The sequence below is a fragment of the Geotrypetes seraphini genome, chromosome 10, assembly GCF_902459505.1.
Source record: "Geotrypetes seraphini chromosome 10, aGeoSer1.1, whole genome shotgun sequence".
NCBI lineage: Eukaryota > Metazoa > Chordata > Amphibia > Gymnophiona > Dermophiidae > Geotrypetes > Geotrypetes seraphini.
This window is the reverse complement of record NC_047093.1, coordinates 40,395,461-40,418,984: the sequence shown is the minus strand read 5'-3', so window position 1 is coordinate 40,418,984 and position 23,524 is coordinate 40,395,461. Positions and strand designations below refer to the sequence as shown.

The window sequence follows — 23,524 nt, the reverse complement described above, 5'->3', positions numbered from 1 at the left end:
CAGGATGCATGCTCTGTAAGCTGCAGCTATCCTAACCAGCTTAATAACTTGATTGTGGCTGGTTTTCAACAAGCCTAAGTGACTGTTCCAAAATAGCTCCAAATAGCTTGCCTACACTATATAAACAGCTTCATGGCTGCCAACTGCTGATGAAGGAACAAGCAACCACTCAGAGGCCTCCAAGTAAGAGGCACGTCCAGAGAGTGTGTGTGTGGGAGAGAGAGAGAGAAACTCTGCTGCCACTAGGGGGCACCAGCCAGTTAGCAAAGCGTGTTCCTTCATTCTATGCCCACCTCACAGCCCCCACCTTTCAGAAACCAGAGACCTCAGGCCCAGACATGGCTCTCACTATATTTAACACCCTTATAGCTGCATTGTTTGTAACCAAAAGGGCAATGATGAGGCAGGCTTCCTTTACAAATAACCTCCAGCCATTAACCAACCTGCCAAGCGCAGCCTGAGAGGTAGGATTAGAGGGAAAACAACTGCCCTAATGCATAAAAGAGTTCTGTGTGGTTGTTTTTTTTCTCACATTAAGAAAAGAAATGGTGAGGGAGACAGGGAAGGATTTAAAATTCAATATGAACGGTTAAATGGACAAGTTCTTACCATTGGTAGAGGAATGTAAGCAGTGCCAGGCGCTTACAGCCTCACTGCAGTTCTGCCACAGATCTGCTGAATAGTTTTGTCCAACTATCCATACCTGTAATATAATAAGACATTTATTACACCCCATTCAGTCTAGAGTGCTATACTGGATTTTTTAATTTGCCTTTTCATGAAAAGATTCATTCAAAACAGTTTACAATACACCAGTAATCAGGTACTCAAGTATTTTGCCCATCTGCCCTGGCAGGCCCACAATCTAACTTTGGTTCCTGGGACAATGGAGGGATTAAGTGACTTGTTCAGAGTCACAGGGAGCAGGCTGGAATGGAGTTCACAACCTCAGCATGCTGAGGCAGCAGCTCTAACTACTAGGCCACACCTCACATGGTTTTAAACTCTTTGCCCCAAAGAGCTTACTTACAATATAACAGAAAGAGGGGGAGGTTAGAGGGGGGGCTCAATCACTGTGAGAGACAGTGCCTGAATCTCCCTCCAAACACAACCTCAGTTCTGACTAGAGCAGACATGGGCAACTCTGGTCCTCGAGGGCCAGAATCCAATTGGGTTTTCAGGATTTCCCTAATGAATATGCATGAGATCTATTTGCATGCACTGATTTCAATGCATATTCATTGGGGAAATCCTGAAAACCCGACTGGATTCTGGCCCTCGAGGACAGGAGTTGCCCATGTCTGGACTAGAGGCTCCTCAACAATCCTGTGCCCAAGGCTGGGAGCTGTGGGTGGTGCAGGGAGGTGAAAGCGCTGCCTCCTAGCTAGGGAAAACCAAAAATGATCCTCACAGTACACCTTTAATCTTGTTTCCCTGGGACAATGGTAGGCAATTCCAGTCTGCGAGAGCTGGAGCCAGGTTTTCAGGATACGCATCTCAAGGAGACAGTGCATGCAAATCCATCTCATACATATTCATTGTGGGTATCCTGAAAACCTGACCTGGTTCTGACTCTGAGAATTGCTGACTCAGGGGTCTCAAAGTCCCTCCTCGAGGGCCGCAATCCAGTCGGGTTTTCAGGATTTCCCCAATGAACATGCATGAGATCTATACAATGAAAGCAGTGCATGCAAATAGATCCCATGCATATTCACGGGGGAAATCCTGAAAACCCGACTGGATTGCGGCCCTCGAGGAGGGACTTTGAGACCCCTGACACCCACTGTAGCTTCTCCCAAGCTCCATCGGGCCGCAACAGATCGCAGCAATGTGTCATTTTGCGTTTGATCAACAGCCTCGCATGTGCGTGCAGGAGGGTAAAGATGGTCCTTTAATCAGCAGGTTTTAATATGGTCCCTGAGCCCATATCCTCTCAGGACCTCAAGGGTGAATTTCCCATCAGATCGGGAGGAGTTCGGAAGGAAAACTTAAGGCAATATTACTGGCTGATCGATTTCAGAGCACTATGCTTTTGCTTTCACGCTAAGGTGCCGAGAACTCTGAAATTTTAAACTATATACAGCTATGCGGGTTTTTGTTTTTTTTACATATATTGAATTTATTAATAATTTTTACATTTAGCAGTAATAGAAGGCCATGCCTTGTACTACAAGGAGTCTTTCGTGGTCCTTAGAGCTAGTTTAAGTCTCTCCAGCAAAGGAAAATCCCAACTAAAAACCAGACATGGGGAAAGGTGCTAAATAAAACAATAGCATTTTTCCTGCTTTGCTCAGATCAGGTCAAAAAAATCAACTTAAAACGAAAACAAGGTTAGAAAACCATTAACATTGGAATGCTTGCAGCTAAACGTCTGTCAGTGGCAGAGGACATAAATACACGTAGACCCTTGACGCTTCCGTTCAAAATCGTACCCCCCCTCCCCCAAGTTTTCTGTTTATTTTTAATTTTTTAATTTTTTTACTTACGCTAACAATAGTGGAGACGAAGAGCAGCACCAGCACTGCAACGTGAAGGATAACGATTCCCAGCAACAAGACGAGCATTTTCGATGCAGTTTGCAAAAAAAAAATAAAAAAAAATCTAGAAGAGAAAAACAGCAAAACTGAGAGAAAGTAACTTTTTTTTTCGTCCTTCTCCCTGCAGCCGAGCAGCCTGTATCGGGCGTGTTCCAGCGTTCAGTATGATCGTGTGTTATGAACGTGGGTGTGTCTGGAAATATGTAGCGGGGCAGCTGTTCCATCAGCAGAGGGCGCTGTGTAAGGCCAAAAATATAAAGGGGGAAAGGGATTGGGACTTGTGTACCACCTTTTTTGTAGTTACACAGCCACACTCAAAGCGATTTGCATATGTACAGGTACTTATGTTGTACTTGGGGCAATGGAACTCACAGCCTGAATACTATATTTTGTCAGTCATTCCCTAATTTCACGTGAACGACTGTTTTGTATCTTCATTGGATGCTTGCCATATAGTGATCTAAAAAATAAGATGGTTTTTGTTTACATATATACAAGCTGCACTGTTTTCAAGTTTGGAACAGGGCAATTATATTCGTACATACATACAGTATATTGTAGTACGGTGGCTGACTGGACACACCCCGTTGGTCTTCACTAAGAGGATAATACGTGTTACTCAGCAAATTTTATTTATGCAACAATAATGGACTCATGTTTGAGGCTGTGCTTGAAATAATGAAAGGGGAAAAAAAAGTTGGAGGCATGAAACTGTTAGGATCTAATCGGGATTTTTTTTTTTGGGGGGGGGGAATCTATTCTGCGTCTTTAAATTTAAAACACCACTAATTTAAAAAACTGGTCCTTTTCGGTCAACTTGATGTCTGGAAAATGTTGAGCGTATGACTGGCTAGAAGCAAAAAAAAAAAAAAAAAAATTCCGTTTCGTAAAACGCCCTCACGCCCTGCCAGAATACTGGGGTTCTTATAATTTGTCAAAAAATTAATTGGGCTGAACCCGTGTTTGCCAGGAATTCTGACAAAAAACAAAAGAGCAAAACCAACTTAAAGAAATATGCTCAGTTAAAAATGTCTCCTGGTCTGGAGGGTGGAGAGGACCTAGAAACCGTTATCTGCAAATACGAGCCTGCAGCAGTGTCTAACCTTCACCATTCGGAACTCATGGCACCCCCACACGGGCCCAAGGAGAGATCTGATCCAGAGACGGATTTTTAACCTAAGTGAAGGAAAAGAAAATGAACAACCCCAAATCCCTATGCACTGTATGTCCCTAAGGTACATAAAATGAGCACAACCCCTGTTTTGATGGAATTTGCACCCCCCCCCCCAAAAAAAAAAAAAAAAAAAATGGAGTGCAACAGGAAATTCCAATATTCTTGCAAGAAAAGGGTCTCTCTCTGCCTTTAGATCAGGGGTGTCAAAGTCCCTCCTCGAGGGCCGCAATCCAGTCGGGTTTTCAGGATTTCCCCCAATGAATATGCATGAGATCTATTTGCATGCACTGCTTTCATTGTATGCTAATAGATCTCATGCATATTCATTGGGGAAATCCTGAAAACCCGACTGGATTGTGGCCCTCGAGGGGGGACTTTGACGCCCCTGCTTTAGAATAAACGAGCCTATCCGATTATAAGAAATCAGATCCTGTTTCTTGGAGTTGGTATCTGGGGAGTGTGCCGGCATGAAGTAGGGTCTCCCTGACGTACGCAATGGAGAATTCAAAGTATTCCTGGATCGGACTGTGGGCGCCTCGATTCATTCTCCGATGCCCCCGAAGACAGATCAGGGCTGATTTTTTGTAACGGTGAAACTACACATCTGTCCAAAACATGGACGTTGTTCCAATGCCCGTAGCAGAATATAACCGCAAAAGAGGCCGCGTAAACTGCATTTCAGCATTACCAAGAAGCACTAGAAAGTGTCGAACTCCCCGGAGAAATCAGCAGAAATTCAGGAAGGACTCCGGCTGCCACTTACTTTTTTTTTTTTTTTTTCTTTTTAAATTTTTAATGCAATCCGTCCAGTCCAAATGGATCTTCCTCGTTTAGGGAATCAAAACGTGGATGCACTGGCCAAACCCGAAAAGAAAAGCCAAAAAAAAAGGGAGGCTACAGATCCCACAGCCCGACCGTGTCCAAACTGCAGTAATCCAGACGGTAGGCGAGCAGTGAAGTTATAAAGTTTCCCCTTTAACGGGAACAACGCCCTGATTACGTCGGAGCACTTGGGTGTGTCTCGTGGGTGGGTGCGAAGGACAGGGACAGTTAACGTTCTATAAATAAGCTGCAGGAAAAAGGCGATTGCGCGGGAAAACCACCGGGCCTTTACTCGGATTCTCTTGCCTCAGGGTGACGTTGGAATTTGACTTCTGAGCCCTTTTAGATTACGGTGCTGTTGGCGTGGAAACCAAATAGTGCCAGCCGGGGGGGGGGGGGGGGAGGAGCCCTGCACTGAGCCAGGGTGCCACTCACTGCTCAAGTGTATGGGAGGGTGTCTGACCTCAGACTCTAAGGATGCCAACTAGGGCAGGCCTTGTATTAGCTCCCAGGATCCACGTTTTTCTACAGAGATGAAAAATTGGGTGAATTATTGCTAGGCTTTGGGCATACTTGGTACCCCGAGCCCTCAGGGCTAGGGCAGTTATCTGACAGAGGGAAATGTTTCTGTAAGTTTTATTTGTTTAGAAAACCGTTCACCAAAATTTGAGCATGCAGGGCGGATGCGCGTTCCCGCAGATTAGAAGGAAGGGGGTGGGGGGGATGCTGAAAAGTTCTCAGCCCAACCAAGAAGAAAATGACAGATATGGTTCAATCAGTGAGCTGAAACAATGCCAAAAAACATAGAATTTCGTTTCTGTAAATTGGCACTTAAAATTGGCACTTACGCTCTCCCCACCCACCCCCATTTTATGATGCCACATTAGGCCGGTAAGCCTGACTTCTGTGGTAAGCAAATTAATGGAAACGCTTTAAAAAACAGAGAATGGTCAAGTTTCTGGAATCCTGTGGATTACAGGACCGGAGGCAACATGGATTCACTACGATCTTGTCAGACAAATCTGATCAATTTCTTTGACTGGGTGACCAGAGAATTGGATAGAGGATGTGCGCTAGAAGTGGTGTATTTAGATTTTAACAAAGCCTTTGACAGTGTTCCACACAGACATCTAATAAATAAACTGAGTGCCCTCGGGATGGGTCCCAAAGTGACGGGCTGGGTCAAGAACTGGTTGAGTTCCTATTGTTGGCCATGGTGGTAAAAACTCTGACGCTCATAGGAATTCTATGAGCGTTGGAGTTTTTACCACTGCACCCGGCGATAAAAAAACCTAATGCAGCTTCATAAAAGTGGTGGTGGTGGTGTGTGTGTGTGGGGGGGGGGGGGGGGTTAATAACAAAAGGAATTGACCCCAAGATATCCACAGAGAAGAAAATCAAGAGAAAACAAAAAAAAAACTCTGTGGAGTGACGATATTCCTAAATGGACTTTATTTGAAAGAGTCAAAGTTCCACCAAAATCATCCACATAAAATAATTTCATCCACATAAAAATAAATCATCCACATAAAAGCCTTAAAGGATCTAGTCCGCTAGGGATACAGGACCCAATACGGTCCGCGTTTCGACAAAAAGTTTTCTTCAGGGGTCCCTGGGGGTCCTATAAAGTTGAATACATGGGAAACAATTGTGTGGTGTCTCACTTCCGGTTCACCACACAATTGTTTCCCACATATTCACCTTTATAGGACCCCCCAGGGACCCCTGAAGAAGACTTTTTGTCGAAACGCGGTCCATGTTGGGTCCTGTATCCCTAGCAGACTAGGTCCTTTAAGGCTTTTATGTGGATAACCTATTTTTATGTGGATGAAATTATTTTATGTGGATGATTTTGATGGAACTTTGACTCTTTCAAATAAAGTCCATTTAGGAACATCGTCACTCCACAGAGTTTTTTTTGGTTTTCTCGAGGAGGGGGGGGGGGGTTATGAAATAAGATAGCACTCTTAAACATAGAAACATAGAAGATGACGGCAGAAAAGGGCTACAGCCCATCAAGTCTGCCCACTCTGCTTACCCACCCCCTGTCTATGCCCTAATGACCCAATTTCCTTATCTTGACCCTCGTAGGGATCCCACATGGGTATCCCATTTATTCTTAAAGTCTGGCACGCTGTCTGCCTCGATCACCTGCAAAATAATGCTCAGAATTTAAGAAGTTGGTTGGTTGGGCTGAGAAGTTTTCGGCACCCGCTCATAATTAATTAATGAGGTATTAATCAATAATTGGAGTTAATTGTCAACAATATGCATTTTCCCTAGTTCTATAACATTGGCACCTAAATTTTCTAGTAAGCAACTCAAAAGGGGCTTGGCCACAGAAAGGGAATGGGCCGATCAGGGGATTTATTTATTTATTTTAATTATTTATATACCACTTATATCCTAAGTGGTTTTACATTCAGATACTTTATCATATTTCCCTATCTGTCCCGGTGGGCTCAAACTCTATCTAATGTACCTGGGACAAAGGGGGGGGGGGAATTAAGTGACTTGCCGAGGGTCACAAGGAGCAGTGAGGGATTTGAACTCACAACCTCAGGGTGCTGAGGCTGTAGTTCTAACCCCTGTGCCACACACTCCTAGAAGTTAGGTGTGATGTTATAGAACGCAGTTATTTGTGCAACCAAACCCCACAAATTAGGTGCCAGCATTTACACCGGGGGCCTCTTCTATCAAACTGCGCTAGCACGGTGAGCCGCGCTGAATGGCCCACACTGCTCCCAACACTCATAGAGTTCCTAGGAGCGTTGGGAGCAGTGCGGGCCATTCAGCGAGGCTCTCTGCACTAAAAACTGCTAGCGCAGTTTGATAGAAGAGGCCCTAGGTTTCTGCAGGCGCATTCGGCTGGGTGCGGGAATCCACTCTAAAAGCTTGCAGGGGTGTCCAATGTCGGTCCTCGAGGGCCGCAATCCAGTCGGGTTTTCAGGATTTCCCCAATGAATATGCATTGAAAGCAGTGCATGCACATAGGTCTCATGCATATTCATTGGGGAAATCCTGAAAACCCGACTGGATTGCGGCCCTCGAGGACCGACATTGGACACCCCTAAAGGATGCTCTGCATGGAGCGCCCTTTACGGAATGCCAGTTTAACGTGGATCTTTCCAGCACTAAATTATGGATGCCATTTACAGAATCCAGCCCTAAATGTAATAAGAGAGATAGACTTCCCAAAATTTTTCTTAGGGCAAATATATTTTTGAAAAACATTGTGACGGCAGATTACAGCTTGAGTATCTGACATTTAGGGCCAAGCTGTTTGTCGCAGACCACTGTGGTAACCGTACCGAAGCCCATAGGAATTTAAAGGGCTTTGGGCCCGTTGCCGCATGGCGTTGTAATTTGGGGGGCGGGGAGGGAGTAACTTTCCAAATGTTCAGTGGAGAATGATGTTGTGTGCTTCAGTATCTAAACTGAACCAAGCATATTATTTTTTCTTAATTATTGGAATAATTTGCTTGCTATCTAAAAAGATCTGTTTAATATTTTATCCAATCTCTCTTAATTCATAATGAAAAAAAAAATAAAGGGGCCTTTTTAATAAGCTGCTGTAAGCACTACCACACGCTTACTTCATCTTAAAATGGTATACCACAAGACATGCTCAAGAGTTCTAAAGTATTTTCCAAATCTGCATGCACTAGATTTTCCTGAAAAAAATGGAGCGTATGATATGCTATGGATATATGCTCAAGTGTGTAAGGGGAATACTCATGCTAAAAAGGGAGTTTGTACAGAGGATCTCTAGAAAACAAATGGTATAAATTAAAGAACTAAGGCCAGTATTGGACAGACTTGCACGATCTGTGTTCCATTTATGGTGCTTCAGTGTAGGATGGGCTGGGGAGGGCATCAGTGGGAACTCCACTAACTTGGAACATGAGGATGTTACTGGCCAGACTTTACAGTAGATATCCTGCAAACAATGGGATGGTTGGATGGGCTGGAGTAAGCTTGGACAGAGGTTGGAACCTAAGACAGCACCAGATGGACTTTAGTCGTATTTTTAATTAGAATAGCTTATGGGCAAACTGGATGGACCGTTCAGGTCTTTATCTACCGTCATTTACTATGCTACCTGGAAAGAAGAGCTGAGCTTGTCTTTAGATCTAGGATTATGTGCCTGAGCAGAGTCTTCATGTTGGACTAAGAACTTGGGTGTGGCAGACAAAAAGCATTTTGCAGAGATACGTCATCCTAATTGAAAGCAACAAAGTCCTGCTTTTTATTTGCCGTGACTGCAAGGCATTTGAGACTGGTCTGAACCCAATTTCTCAACGTATTCTGTGACATTCGCAGAGTTTTTGCTGCAGTTAAAGTTTGGAACTGGAATCCCACTTTACTGGCAAATGGAAACTCTTCAGAAATGCCAAGTTACCTAGTTCCAAGCTGAAGACTTTTTTGACTAGTCCTGGTGTTGAATTTAACATCTCAAAGCCATATGGAATTTGTAATGCCTGATCCAGCTCATTAAAATCAATTTATGTTTATTAAACGAACATAATATACAGTATTATTCATCAGATCTAGGTGATTTACAATAATAATATTAAAAAAAAACAACAAAAACCCTGTTAAAAGAATAAACAAAGAAAACTCAGTTTTCTGATAAGAAAGATTAAAACCATTCAATAAAGACAATCACTCAAACATTATCCCCCATCCCCCCCCCCTTTTACAAAGGTGTGTTAGGCTCTTTTATCACCGGCCACGGCAGTATTAGCTCCCGACGCTCTTAGAATTCCTGTGAGCTTCGGAGCTAATACCGCCATGGCCAGATAATAAAAAACAAGCCTAACACGGCTTCATAAAAGGAGGTATATTCTTTATGTTTTCTCAAGAGGCCCTGAACCCTGTTCTCGTTATTAACAAATACACACCCTACTCTTCCACACCTGTCTAAACTTCGAATGCTGTAGCTCCCATAATACACCAGGATGGGGATGGTGGTCAGAAATTCAGGAGCTGGTCAACTTCTCTGACTCTCCCATCCGTGTAGCAGATGAAAGCACAATAGCCAGTTGACACTCACATGTATTTGTAAATGCGTCCTGAAGATTTCCTTTGCTCCTTTTGACTTCCAGTTCAAATGGAACCACTCTTTTGGGTTTACAGTGCCATGGTCGCATATTGGCAAGACAGCAGGCTATTGTTATTATTGTTGAGGTTTGTGTATGGTGGGGATTGTTTTTGTTTCTGTCACTGTTTTCAGCCAGCTGAGACCAGCCTCTATGGGGGTTGCAGCATAAAGAGTCTTCATTTGCAGCTTCAGGGGAAGGATGCTTCATAATTTTAACCATGAGGTGGAGATGCCAATAATTCAGCCACGGGTGTGCAGTTCAACGTTCACTGTATTGATAGTAGCACTGCGAGGACTCGAAGACTGGACGCTGCCAGTGTTTCGGCATCTATGCCTTTGTCAAGAGTCTATTGAGCCACGACACGTTAAAAACAATAATTAAAATTAATGTGAAGCACATAATATAAACTAATATGAAAAGCAAAATATAAATTTTTATTAATGTGTTTCATATTAGTTTACATTATGGGCTCCTTTTACGAAGGTGCGCTAGGGTTTTTAGCACATGCACAAAATTACTGCGCGGTAGCCGAAAATCTACCGCCTCCTAAAAAGGAACGGTAGTGGCTAGCACGCTCGGGAATTTAACACGCGCTATTGCGCGCAATAAGGCCCTAGCGCACCTTTGTGAAAGGAGCCCCATGTGCTTCATATTATTTTTATGATTGTTTTTAACGTGTCGCGGCTCAATAGACTCTTGACAAAGGCATAGATGCCGAAACACTGGCAGCGTCGAGTCTTCGAGCCCTCGCAGTGCTGCTATCGATACAGTGAACTTTGAACTGCACACCCGTGGCTGACTTATTGACATCTCCTCCTCACGACTCCTCTGTTGTGCCTTGATTGTCTCATCATTGAGGCTTCCTTTGGCTCCCTCTTTGGTGTCATACTTTTACCCCCCCCCCCCCCCCGGTCTCCTGCTCTGCTCACTATCACTACAACAGTTTTCAACTAGTGCACACGGAATTTGGCTTGCTGAAGAACCCAGCACAGGCACACCATTGAGCCACGGCAGGGACTTACACCCGGGTGCTGTGAACACCGCTTCCACTGTGCCCCTGGCACTGAAATAAAACCCAAATCTCCTAGGGCTACTTTTACTAAGGTGCGCTCTAAATGCTAACGCACCCATTATAAGTCTATGGACGTGTTAGCGTTTAGCACGTGCTAAAACGGCTAACGCGCCTTTGTAAAAGAGGAGGCTGGTTTAAATTGAGACGCATACTATGTAAGATGTAACATATGCCATGAGGGTTCTGACCAAGGTTCACATATCTACTTGACTACTGTGTATTGACTTTTCCTCCAAGAACTTTCCCAAACCCCTGTACACCTAGGCTAAATGCATTAACCACAATAAATTCAATAGCTTGTAAATCTGTCATTAGTTTCCTAAAGGCAAAATGGGACGATTCGTCCAGTGCAGCTTTCAGTGCAGCTGAAAGGTTACACAACATCTCATTTACACATTAGGAAAGAAGGGGATTTTGCTCAAGCCAGGTCACATTCAGGTACCTGCCTGTCCCACTGCTCTAATCATTAGTATTAGTTTATACAATCTTCCTTTCAGTTACCTCTAATTCAAGCTGAAGGGCCTATGGCCTTTTCTCATAGGGGAGGCATTTCATCCCCTTTATCAATTTGGTCATCATTCTCTGTACCATTTCTCATTCCATCATACTTTCGTGACACCCAGAATTGTGCATAGTACCTAGACAGAACGATATTTTCTGGTTGTCTCTCCATTCCTTTCTTAATTATTCCTATCATTCTATTTTCCCTTTTTAAAATACTGCCACACACTCAGCGGATGATTTGAAAAGATTGGAAATGGCAATTCTTTATTTGAAGCACTGCTCGAGAAGAGAGGTTTTGGTTGGGTTTTCTAGGTAAACCGAGATAACGAGATGACAAAATTGTATACCTAAGATGTTCAATCGATACTGTATATATGTGAATTTACCCGTTTGTCTATGCATTATGTATGTTTATCTGTAACCTGTTCTGAGCTCGCTGGGGAGGATGGGATGTAAAATTGCATTGCATTGATGTCTGTTTGAGATCATAACAGTGGTGAATAATCAAATAGAAATAAATTGTCTGCAAAACAACTCGGAGATCCTTCTGGGTGGAACACAGCGTTGCACATCTGGATTCTTGTCATCTGCCTGCATTAGTTGAACTTGCCCACATTAACCCCCTCTTTTACGTGTCCATAGACTACCAGGCACACTCTAGCGGTTAGCGTGCACTAATCGAAATTAGCGCACCTAAGTAAAAGAGGGCCTAAATTTCATCTATCATTTGGATGCCTCGTCCCCCATTTTGGCAAAGTCCTTTGTCAGCTCCTCGTTTACCTGACTCTGGTTTAACAACGCTGAATAATATTTGTGCACATGCAAATCACTCCCTGTCCCAGTCAATCCCCCGAGCACTCCATTGAAACAATACAGTAGTTATGACACAATTACGAGTGCAAGTTTCAGCAAAGACCCACAAATATTGGCCTGGCAGTTTACGTGGCTTTGCGGGATGCATTACAGAGGTGATGCATTTGTGCACCTGCTGGAGTGAGCCTCCTTTGGTCCAAGTGTTGCACTAAAAGGTTTCAGATAATGGGGTGGGGGGGAGATATGGAAATTAAGCAAATGCTGAACAGCTTCATAGTTTATAAAGTATCATCCGCCCTCAGCAGCAATTAAGATTTTAGATGGTGCATCTGAAAGCATAGTCCAGAGAGAGATGTTGAAGGTTAAAATAGCTAAAATACCATTATATTCCAGCAGAAAATAACAGAATGCGTAGGAGCCAACTTTTTTTTTTTTTTTTTTTAAATGATTGGTGGGACGGGGGGCACTAAACTCAACACATGTGAATGCTCTCGGATCATAATAAAGGAGTTTGGTCAATATTGGGGATGCTGAAGCACCTACAGCATCCACAAAGCTTGCAGCTATGACAATCTGGTATTTGAAATATGAATTTATTTAGCAGCTGGACCAAAAATAGGTGTTGTGCTGCCCTTGGTAAAAGCTATGATTCATCAATATTTATTGGCATGGTAGTTTTGCATACGTTACCAAAGTAATGCTTTATAGTGATGAAAGTAATATACTGAAAAATAGTACTATAAATTTAGAGAAATCTAAGTATTAGCAGGCTGGTGCCTTATGTATCTTGTCAATTGTCTTTTTGGAATTCCCTGCATTTGTATTTTAAATTTTATCTACTTATTTGTAATGTAAACCGGTATATCAAACTTGAAACTCTGGGGAATTTAGGGAAGAGCAGACTGCCTTTCACATTTTTTGCCTCTTGGCTCTCATTGGCCCCCATAAGCTCTGGACTTTCCCCGTCCCGTCCTCCACCAGACTGCTGTCATCATGCCTCTGACTCACCCAATTAGGGAAGCAAATGAATTGCGCAATTTGCAAGATGAGTCAGAGTCCCTCATTAAAGTGAGAGCCCGGCAGGAGTTAATTGATTGCACTAAGGACCCAGGCTTCTGTCTAGTGCCCCCTCCCGAGAGCCTCACACTAAAGCAAAGCAGATGAGAAATGGCAGACATTTGGACTTTTTTTTTTTTTTAGCAGGACTTACCAAGTAAAACAGTGCTGGTAAACTTTCCTGGAGAGATGAGCTTTAAAGTGCTCCTTGGAATCTCAGTTTCTTCTTCCCCTCTTTTTAGGGCTCCCAGGGCGATTTCTTCCTGTGTGGTGGAATTTCTTACTGGAAGCAGCGCTCGTCCGCTTTCTCTGTTTATTCGGCCTCCAGCCCAACGCCCAGAAGCGTCATGATGCTCTAAGGGAGCCAAGCCTATGTCCTTTAAAGGGACAGCTCTGGGCTCTAAGCCTATGGCTGGAGATGGAGACACAGTTCAGGGCAGAATAAGGTGGGACAGGTGTAGGCATCTCTCACATCTTGCTTTATTTCGGTCTCTGAAGGTGCATCTGCTCACTCAGCTCCCAAAGCCTTGCCCTGGGTGGGAGCTGGCTATGTGCAATGAAGGGGCAGCCCCTGCTAGCCTGCCTGGAAGAATTTATGTGGAGGTCAGGTTGGATGTGCCGGTGGGATTATTCTTACTATTATTGCTATTATACATGACACATAAGCACAAAGATTTATCTGACATCACTGGAGAATTCAAGTCTTGCCTAGAAACTTACGGGATTATCCAGATATTGTTGCAAAATATAGCTTGAACTCAGCAAAGCTGTTGTGAATTCTGATAGTTCAAGACTTTGTAGAAATTTGTCCAGGGATAACCCCGGCATGGCTTATCCCAGAGTCTTGCATTTCTATTGTCAGATCTCCATACTTGATTCATTTTTCCCATTTTTTTTTTTTTCATTAATTCTTGTGTTTCTTGGTACTACAATGCCAATGAAAATCACAGTGTTTTTCTTTGATTCCATGAAATTGGGAATATTATGTTCCAAATGTTGGTCTGTTTGAATTTGAGAGTTCCATACAATCTTCATTTTCCCATTTTCTACAACTTTTCTACATGGTGCTTAATCCAGTATTTGTTGGCTCTATTTTCTTAGTGGTCAATTAAGAATGTGAAAGCTGGATACTACAAAATCAAGAGAAAACAAAAAAAAAAACTCTGTGGAGTGACGATGTTCCCAAATGGACTTTATTTGAAAGTATCAAAGTTCCAAAGGTACACTAAAATCATCCACATAAAATAATTCCATCCACATAAAAGTAAATCATCCACATAAGAGCCTTAAAGGACCTAGTCCGCTAGGGATACAGGACCCAACACGGTCCGCGTTTCAACAAAAAGTCTTCTTCAGGGGTCCCTGGGGGTCCTATAAAGGTGTGTACGTGGGAAACAATTGTGTGGTGAACCGGAAGTGAGACACTGCTTGCTCTTATGTGGATGATTTACTTTTATGTGGATGGAATTATTTTATGTGGATGATTTTAGTGTACCTTTGGAACTTTGATACTTTCAAATAAAGTCCATTTGGGAACATCATCACTCCACAGAGTTTTTTTTTGTTTTCTCTGGATTTTCTTCTTTGTGGATATTTTGGGGTCAATTCCTTTTGTTTTTTACTACAAAATCAAGACATAAAGAAAATTGACTCATTTGAGCTTTGCCAGAAGAACGAACACATCGATTCTGGAAGAGATCAAACCGGCTATGTCACTCAAAGTCCAAATGATGAAGTTGCAACTGTCTTATTTTGGTCACACCCTCAGAAAAGAAAGATCATTGGAGAAGGACATCATGTTTGGAAAGATCGAAGGACCCAGGCAAAGAAGGCGACCTGCAATCAGATGGCTGGACATGTTGAAAAAAACCATGGGGATAACCCTGGAGAAAATTACCAGTTTAGCACAAAACCGATTTCTTTTTAAATCTGTATTTCGTCAAGTCGCTAGGACTCGAACATGAGTCAATGGCACCTAACATACAGTCATACTTCTTGAACACGCTCCAGTGGATCATTCTGGCTACAGAGCCACATTCTATGGGTATGCCGCTGTCAGCTTCCCTAGAACAGGAAGTTGACCTCAAAAGGGGCATGGGCTGACAGAGTCAACAGCTGTGCACAGTGGCGAACCCCTTCCCCTCCCCCGCACCTTTTTTATCTTCAGCGTGAGCAGCCATGAAGTAGCTGCTCATGTAAGCATTGGCGCTCTTTGATGCCACTTCTGGGACCCACGCCTAGGAAGTGACAGTAGGTGCCAAAGCTGGCGCGAGCAGCTACTTCGTGGCTGCTCACGCTGAAGATAAAAAATGTATGGGGTTGGGGAAGGGGCGCGCGGTAGGGGTGGATGGGAGAGGGGCTCCACTGCCCCAGGTGCCGTTCACCCCCCGCTACGCCACTGGCTGTGCACCTGTATACTGCAGCTCCATGGCTACTCAGTGCACCCGCATATTGCCTGCATCCACTGCCCAGGACTACCCTTGGAAAACCACTGCTTAGAATGCCCATGTGCAGGCTTTTCTTGCATGTTAAGGCCATTTTTACTGCAGCCATAAAAATGGCCTTTTGGGGTTTTTAAGTTGGTTTTTTTTTTGTATTAATGGTCGTTCACTAAGGTTGCCATTAGCATGCCACCATTAAAAAATTTACAGGGTGAGCACTTACTATCATGTATTTTGGAGGCAGTATGTTAGTGTTGATTTGTTTGTACCTAATTAGGCACAGAGCTGGCACTTTTCTGTAACCGTACAACACAGAGAGGGCAAAATTACATCAAACAATCAAGAAAAAAAAAAAAAGCATAAAGGACCTCAATGAAAAGGGACAATCCTTTATTGTCCAAACACAAGCTGTGTTTCGGCGCATTGTGACGGCATCAGGGGTCAACCAAAATTCATGTTTACATGGTTTTCCACCATTTGTGTAGTGATGCTGATTTTCAGTGCTCTAGTGTGAAGATTGTTTTGAATTATATATGTATCCTGCTTTCGACCTTAAGGAATTTTGGTTGACCCCTGAAGCAGTCACCATGCACTGAAACACAGCTCATGTTTGGATAATAAAGGACTGTCCATTTTCATTGAGGCCTTTTGGGCTTTTTTTCCTGCTCGACTTTTCTGTAACCCGCAGTTAGACACATGGTGGACCTGCCCTAAGGTAACATGAGTCTGGGAAACAGTTGGTAGAGGCTGAGATGGCTGATAGCAAAGAAGTTGCCTTAACACTATTTCTCTGTTGTTGGGATACTGGAGTGACATAGATCTTATCAAGAAGGAATGAATGTTAACAAAATCATTTTGCATGCTGCTGAAAACATCCCTCAGTTTAACTCACTGCAGAAAACAGATATATATGAAATTGTGTTCATTGAGAAAATTCCATATTCTTTCAGAAAGAATGTCGACATTTATAATAAAGTACGGGGCAAATGCCGGAGAAGAGAAACTTTATGGGGCTAAAGGGATGATTTGGGAATACCGGTGTGAATGTTCCATGCTTAGGACATTAGATTCTCCTTTGTTCCATCAGAGCTATCTTTGCACATGGCAAATTTTGGAAAGCTGTGGGTTCTGTCAGGTTAAATTAAAAGATTGAAATAGAGTTTTAATTTGGTCTCATCAGTCCTTGGCACCTCCTACACACCTCAAGTGTCCCTTGAGTTGCTACCTCCCATATACGCCAAATTTACGCTGGCTTTTACGAAGTTGCGCTAGAGGTTTCTACCGCAGGCCGGCGAGGTAAGTGATCCAATTTCTCATAGAATTCCGATAAGCGTCGGAGCATTTACCTCACCAGCTCGCGGTAGAAACCTCTACTGCAGCTTGTAAAAGGAACCCCTATGGAGCAATCTTGATATTGTAGAATAGTCAATATTTTCCTCAGTTTCAGCCAGAGACCCCTGTAATCTGAAGCCTAAATATGACCTTTCTCGGCAGTTTACTTAACTCAAGTCTACTTTGGGGAGATAGTCTGAACAAGGCAGTGTCTTAGTGTTGATAACTTCTTTCACGTTGCATGATGATTAATCTGACAGTGCCTCAAGCGATAGTCTGACACACTGAAATTTTCTTAGATCCTTCTCCCGGTCTCTGTACTTCTAACCAGTATTGTATAGTAATATAAGTTAATATAACTAATTATTGTACTTAAGCAAATGTTTGTTCCTTTTGCTTGTAAAGAAGTACAGGGTAACATTTTTTTTAAACTTTTACTGAAGTAATAATTTCACCAATTTTCACTCGTACTACTTTTACCTATTTACATTTGATGCTTGCAGTTAAAGGTAAACGTGGAAGGGCAATATTCTACTGTTCAACGGCTCCCCCTTCTGCTTCTATTCCTTTCTCTCCTCTCTTCTACCGTCCAAAGTATTTAGATCAATGCTGTCATTAAAATGTTTATTTTATTTTTATTTTTCCTCTAACTCTACTTTTCACTTCTCTATTACCCTCCAGGTACTTTAGTTAGATTGTGAGCCTTCGGGACAGTAAGGGAATTTTTCAAGTACCTTTCTTATTTCTAATCTTAATGTATATTTTCTGTAAACCGCTTAGAACCTAACGGATGTAGCGGTATATAAGAAATAAATTACATTACATTACATTACAATATAAATGACAGTTCCTCAGTAAGCCAAATTGAAACAGCAAAACTGGGAGCAGGATTTTGCTATTGCAAACCTCGTCATGCATTCAGCAAATGACCCACCTTAAATGTTGAGTGTCAGTGAATATAACCTATAAGAACAGAGGAGTTGTCTATGTTTGAACTAGTTACTGGTTCCCAGCCAAAAAGAACAGCAATGAGTTGGATAACTTTAGTAATGTGGACTTCTTAAACCTGACTAAGAAAAGTCTTCAAAGACTTCAGTTGATCCAGAATACTGCAGCTAGGCTGATCTTTGCAAAAAGTAAATTTGATCATGCTTCTCCGCTTTTGCTAAAACTTCACTGTCTTCCAATTATTTCTAGAGTCTATTTCAAATGTGCTTGCTTTACATTTAAGATCTTGTATGGCATTTTTCCTTCCTTCCTTCCTTCCTTCCTCTATTTTGGAACTCTATAAGATCTGAGATTACCAGACCTACTCAAAAACATAAATTATCCTTTCCTATGCTGAAAGGCTGGATAATATACTGGAAAACTAGGGAAGTCTCTTCTTTTCAAAATTACTGAGCTTTGGAAAAATGTTCCTGTCTAGTTGCGTAATCTGGGCTCTCTCCAATTATTCCGTAAACATCTGAAAACTTGGCTTTTTTCAAAATTGTGATCTTCGTTTCCTTCTATATTATCCCTTTCCATATTGTATTTTTTTTTTTTTCTTTAATTTTCTGTAAACCGCGTCGAGCTCTATTTTTATAGAGAAGATGTGGTATATAAGCGTGAAAGTTTAGTTTAGTTTAGTGAACAGACATTATAGTTGTGATACTTTTACTTTTTATTCAAAAAGTATTATATTACGCACGATCTGTACTTTTATTTTTTCTTAAGCATTAAAATATACATTTATTTTTACTTTTATTTAAGTACTTTGACCTAGTACTTTGAACAACACTGCTTCTAAATGAAGCATATTAATTCTGATCCATAGACTTTCCTGGTGAAGGTTTTATGGGGTAGGTCACTAGGTCTTTCCCCAATCCAAAGCACTTAGCCACATGACCCCTGTAGTTGGTATGTCATGTGTTGCCACGCTCCCGGCACTTTGAGTTGGCTATGGACATGTGAATTCACTAGAAGGGAGGGTGAATTCACTAGAAAAGGAGATGCTACTTGGTCATTGGTAAAAGGAAGCAAGGGAGACCAAATGGATGCCATCAAGAACGACACGGGAATGAGCATCAAGCAATTGAAAGAAGCCGTGGAAAACAGGGAAGCATGGTAGAGTATCCAAGGGTTGGACACGGCTGAATGGATAGTAGAAGTAGCTTCCAAATAGCTTTATGCAGGAGTTCTTTTGGCAGCTCTTTGTTCATCAAGTGTAGACCTTTGCTTCAAATTTACTTTATACAACAGACAGCTTGCTTCTTCTGCCAGGAATATTCCACTCCCTTTGTGAGCTTTTATTTTCAAAAGCTCATAGAAACCGCCCTTGTAGCCATGGGGAAATAGCACACAGTGCCTTTATATAAATATAGATATTTACACAAAATTTCTTTACTGCAGCAGGCCCCGTTCCAGCCTCAAGACAGCTGTGTTCTATATTATAAGATGCCTGCAATCTGTTTTCTGTGGTGAACAGATATATGCAAACAGAGGGCTGAACTTATGAATTTGAACCCTGATTCTCCTGCTGTCTCTTTTTTGTCTTTATCACAGTTTCAGAGGAGAGGTGTGCAGCATATTTCAAAGATTCCTGGGAATCTAATGGGAGCTGCAGTGTGAGCATTTCTGCTGTAGCCTCCTAAAGTGGGCTGAAACCACTCACTCATTTCCCAAAGGGCACCAGGAATTGGTATTTAAACTGGTGGTTTAGAGGTAGAAGGCTCTATAATACTGTCTCTGGGTGACTTAAGTCATGTTGCTTCATCTCTCTCTCCTTCGGTTTATCCAGTTGTAATTGGTGGCTCATGATAAGGCGCCCTCGTTATCTCTTTCGCCCTGCCTCAGGTCAGTGTGCCAAGTCATTTATTCAAGTCATTTCTGTGTTTCCGAAAAGTCATAGCTGAGACTGGTGGAAGGATCTGCTGGATAATAATCAGTCTTGTTTAATAAAAGGAACATCTGTGCCCATACCACAGTTATAGGTGAGACAGGGGGGCTCCAGGATTTACTAGTGCAAGGGACAGAATTAAGAGAAGACATGTCACTTACTAGAAAACAGACAGTTTTGTTTGCAGAACATTATATGGCATCATTTGGGATTTTGAAATCATAATACCAGAGCAACCATCCACAGCAGAAATATGCAGCAGGGTCTGAGAGGGAGGGGTAAGCAGATTCATTGATATCTCTCCTTTCAAGGTGTGGGGATCAGATGTTGTAGTCCCCCATGTTTTACTCTCTTTTACTTGCACTTCAAACAAAACATTAATACTTATCTCTTTCATGAAGATCCCATCTTCCCAAAAATCTCAAGAAGCAAGAGTCACAAAATCCAAATTTTTCCATATCTAAGGACTTCTAGAAATCCAAAAATCCACTTAAAATATTATTTATCTACAATTGTCCACTCCTGCATGGTGAAAGCAGTTAGCACTCCTGTGGTGAAAGCAGTTAGCATAGAAGGGTTTAAAAAAGTTTATAGTTATACTATTCCTGGGCCATCCTTCATATATCTCCTGTTACTTCATTTTCTTATCTCATCCAAATTCTTCATTCACCTCGCCCCCTACTGCTTCGTGTACTTTGTTTGAAAATTGAAAAAAAAAATAATGGCTCCACCCAGCCAATTCTGCTTTGCCGGTTTCTTGTTTTGTGCACTTCAAACAAAACATCAATACTTATCTCTTTCATGAAGACCCCCTCTTCCCCAAAATCTCAAGAAGCAAGAGTTACAAAATCCAAATTTTTCCATATCTAAGGATTTCTAGAAATCCAAAAATCCATTTAAAATATTATTTATCTACAATTGCCCACTCCATGTGGTGAAAGCAGTTAGCATAGAAGGGTTTAAAAAAGTTTATAGTTATACTATTCCTGGGCCATCCTTCATATATCTCCTGTTACTTCATTTTCTTATCTCATCCAAATTCTTCATTCACCTCGCCCCCTACTGCTGTACTTTGTTTGAAAATTGAAAAAAAAAAAAGTTTGTTGTTTGGGAATTTCAAGTTTATCAGCTCCACCCAGCCAATTCTGCTTTGCCGGTTTCTTGTTTTGTGCACTTCAAACAAAACCTCAATACTTATCTCTTTCATGAAGACCCCATCTTCCCCCAAATCTCAAGAAGCAAGAGTCACAAAATCCAAATTTTTCCATTTCTAAGGACTTCCAGAAATCCAAAATGCTCTGGGAAATGTGTGTCAGGGTTCGTCACTGTTCATATGCATTTTCTGGCCACACACTAGAACTGGCAGGATTCCTTTGTTGGAACACTGCAAGGACACCCTGATCTAAAGCAGTGGGATGCATTGCACTGAGCAACAGGCAGTGAGAACACAGCAGACACACATCCTTTTGGGTAGCCTGTGATCAGCTTTGCACCGTTGGGGCATGGAGGTAGAGGGTTAGCTTGTGCTTCTGACAAAGTATAACTGTTACCTTCTTGAATTCAGGGCCTGTGCAAGGGGTATTGAGTCCTGGGAAACCCTTTTGCCATGTGCTCCCCATTCATACACACAACTTTTGAAAAATAACATTGAGCATTAATATAAATAAATAAATAAATTATCCATCATTCCAGATCACTGTTACCATCCATTTTATATCCCCTCCCAGCCCCAAAATTCATACCACTCTTGGACCTTCCACCCCAAGACCTCAGGAGCATTCCCATCTCCCTCCACCCAAGAGGGCACACAGACAAATCCACACATGACAATTGTGCCCCGACAATTGCACGCACAACAATGCCACCCCATCAATTGCACCCCGTGAAATCCGCCATGTGGATATCTGGAAGGCCCTGATTTGCTCAGACTCCTCAGGCCCCATCCCTTGGGAGGAGCTTGAGGCGCCAAGGGTTCCCATAATTATCATGAAAACCTTACCCTGACACTAGATACCAAGAGAATCTTTTAAGTGTAGTGTGTGTGTGGGGAGGGTGGATCCCATCCCCCATCTTCAAAAAAACAAAATAGTATCCAATTGTCGGAGTGCATTTGACGGGTCATCTCCCATTCAGTGCACACATTTGTCATGCACGCAATTGTTGGGGCACATTTGTCAGGGTGCAATTCTCCACACATTTGACGGGTTACCCAGAACCCTAAAGTGGTTCCCTCTACCTTCCCCCCTCCCTCCCGCCCCTAAAATATTTCCCTCTCCTTTTTCCCCTGCCCCCAAGACACCTGGAGCATTGCCCTGTCTTTCTTATCCATCCACCAGGAGATGAGACTGAAACAAATGCACCACTGGTGATCTGTGCATAGCGGCATTGAACAGAAGGGGGGAATCTGCTGCATCCTGAGACTTCGCTTGATGAGTAGAGGAATGGGGCAGTTTCCAGAAGGCCTCTCTTACTGGGAGGGGGAGGTTCAGAGGTACTCAGACGGCTGCTGGTAAAGAAGGGCAGAGGTGTGGGGGAGGCCAAGACTGTCTATGGGGTGGGGAGGGACTGAGGAAAGCTAAGACTGCTGGGATGAGGGGTTGGGTTGAGAGAAGCTGAGACAGGGACGTTTGAGAGGTTGATGCTGCTGCCGGGGTATGAGGCAATTTAAAAGAAAGAGTGTTAGGGTCAGGGTGGGCACATAAAAATGACGCAGACAGAAAGCATAATGACATTTTGTTTGCCCAATTTCATTTCCAGTGCTAAATCACACAATAGACCAGTGTTTCTCAACTCGGTCCTGGAGTACCCCCTTGCCAGTCAGGTTTTCAGGATATCCACAATGAACATGCATTAACTTGATTTGCATACACTGGCCTCCATTATATGCAAATTTCTTTCAAGCATATTCATTGTGGATATTCTGAAAACCTGACTGGCCAGGGGGTACTCCAGGACCGAGTTGAGAAACACTGCACTAGACAACAACTAATCTTAAGATGAGAGAGAGAGGGTTAGAGGACATAGAGGGTAAGGATGGGGTGGGTGCTGACAGAGAAAGTCTGGTGGGGATCCAGGCTGGGATGGCAGGTGAGGCAGAGACAGTTACCTCAAGTGCAGCTACTGGGGATGCTGCCAAGTGCCAATAACATGCTTACAAGGGGGATATGCTGGCTTTGTCTTCTTGTTGCTGCTTGATTTACTAGGCTTTCATTCCTACCACCACCACCACCATCACCATAGACACAGCAAAGGAAAACAATAAACTGGACCCTAAAGGAGCTGTGCCAAACCTTACAGGGTAAACATCCCTACTAGAGAATGACACGGTGAGAAAATTCATCACTGTTCCCGTCCCCGCGGATAACCGCGGGAAACCATCTTCATGTCATTCTTTAAGGAGAGAGGGAAGAATCAAAGTATGAATGGCCACAACCACTGACCCGCAAGCTTTGCTTTGAAGAATGCTGATGTAGAAGGATTGAGATTGAAATAGACACTAGAAAATGACATGGGATTATTTCCTGCGGTTATCCGCGGGGACGGGAACGGTGATGAATTTTCTCACCGTGTCATTCTCTAATCTACCCTCTCCTCCCCTACTAGCACACATCGTTTCCCAGATTCTGCACAGTACTTTTAAGAGAAGGGCGACTCCTTGTTCTCACTTTCTTCTCCATGTTCTTGTTGGGTCACTGGATTTCCTTGCTCTTGGTTTTCCATTTCCTCTGCTCTTTATTAAAGCCACTCTTCCGAGGAACAGAGGAATGCGTTTGAAGGGGGAAGGGTGCTG

The 23,524-nt window shown here is 42.8% G+C and overlaps 1 protein-coding gene across 2 annotated transcripts in view; it reads right to left on the bottom strand.

Moving 5' to 3' along the window:
* PMP22 (peripheral myelin protein 22) overlaps positions 1 to 13,360 on the bottom strand; it is a 52,866-nt gene extending 39,506 nt beyond the window's left edge. The window contains exons 1-3 of one of the 2 annotated variants that reach the window (XM_033961454.1): positions 13,238 to 13,360; positions 2,487 to 2,601; positions 610 to 703 (exon numbers count right to left, since the gene is read on the bottom strand). In XM_033961454.1, coding sequence (XP_033817345.1) covers positions 610 to 703; positions 2,487 to 2,564 — 172 coding nt within the window. In that variant the 5' untranslated portion in view covers positions 2,565 to 2,601; positions 13,238 to 13,360. Of the gene's footprint in view, positions 1 to 609; positions 704 to 2,486; positions 2,602 to 4,482; positions 4,643 to 13,237 lie in introns of those variants that run through there. The other variant, XM_033961453.1, reaches the window with a different exon arrangement.
* Positions 13,361 to 23,524: the final 10,164 nt, after the last annotated feature.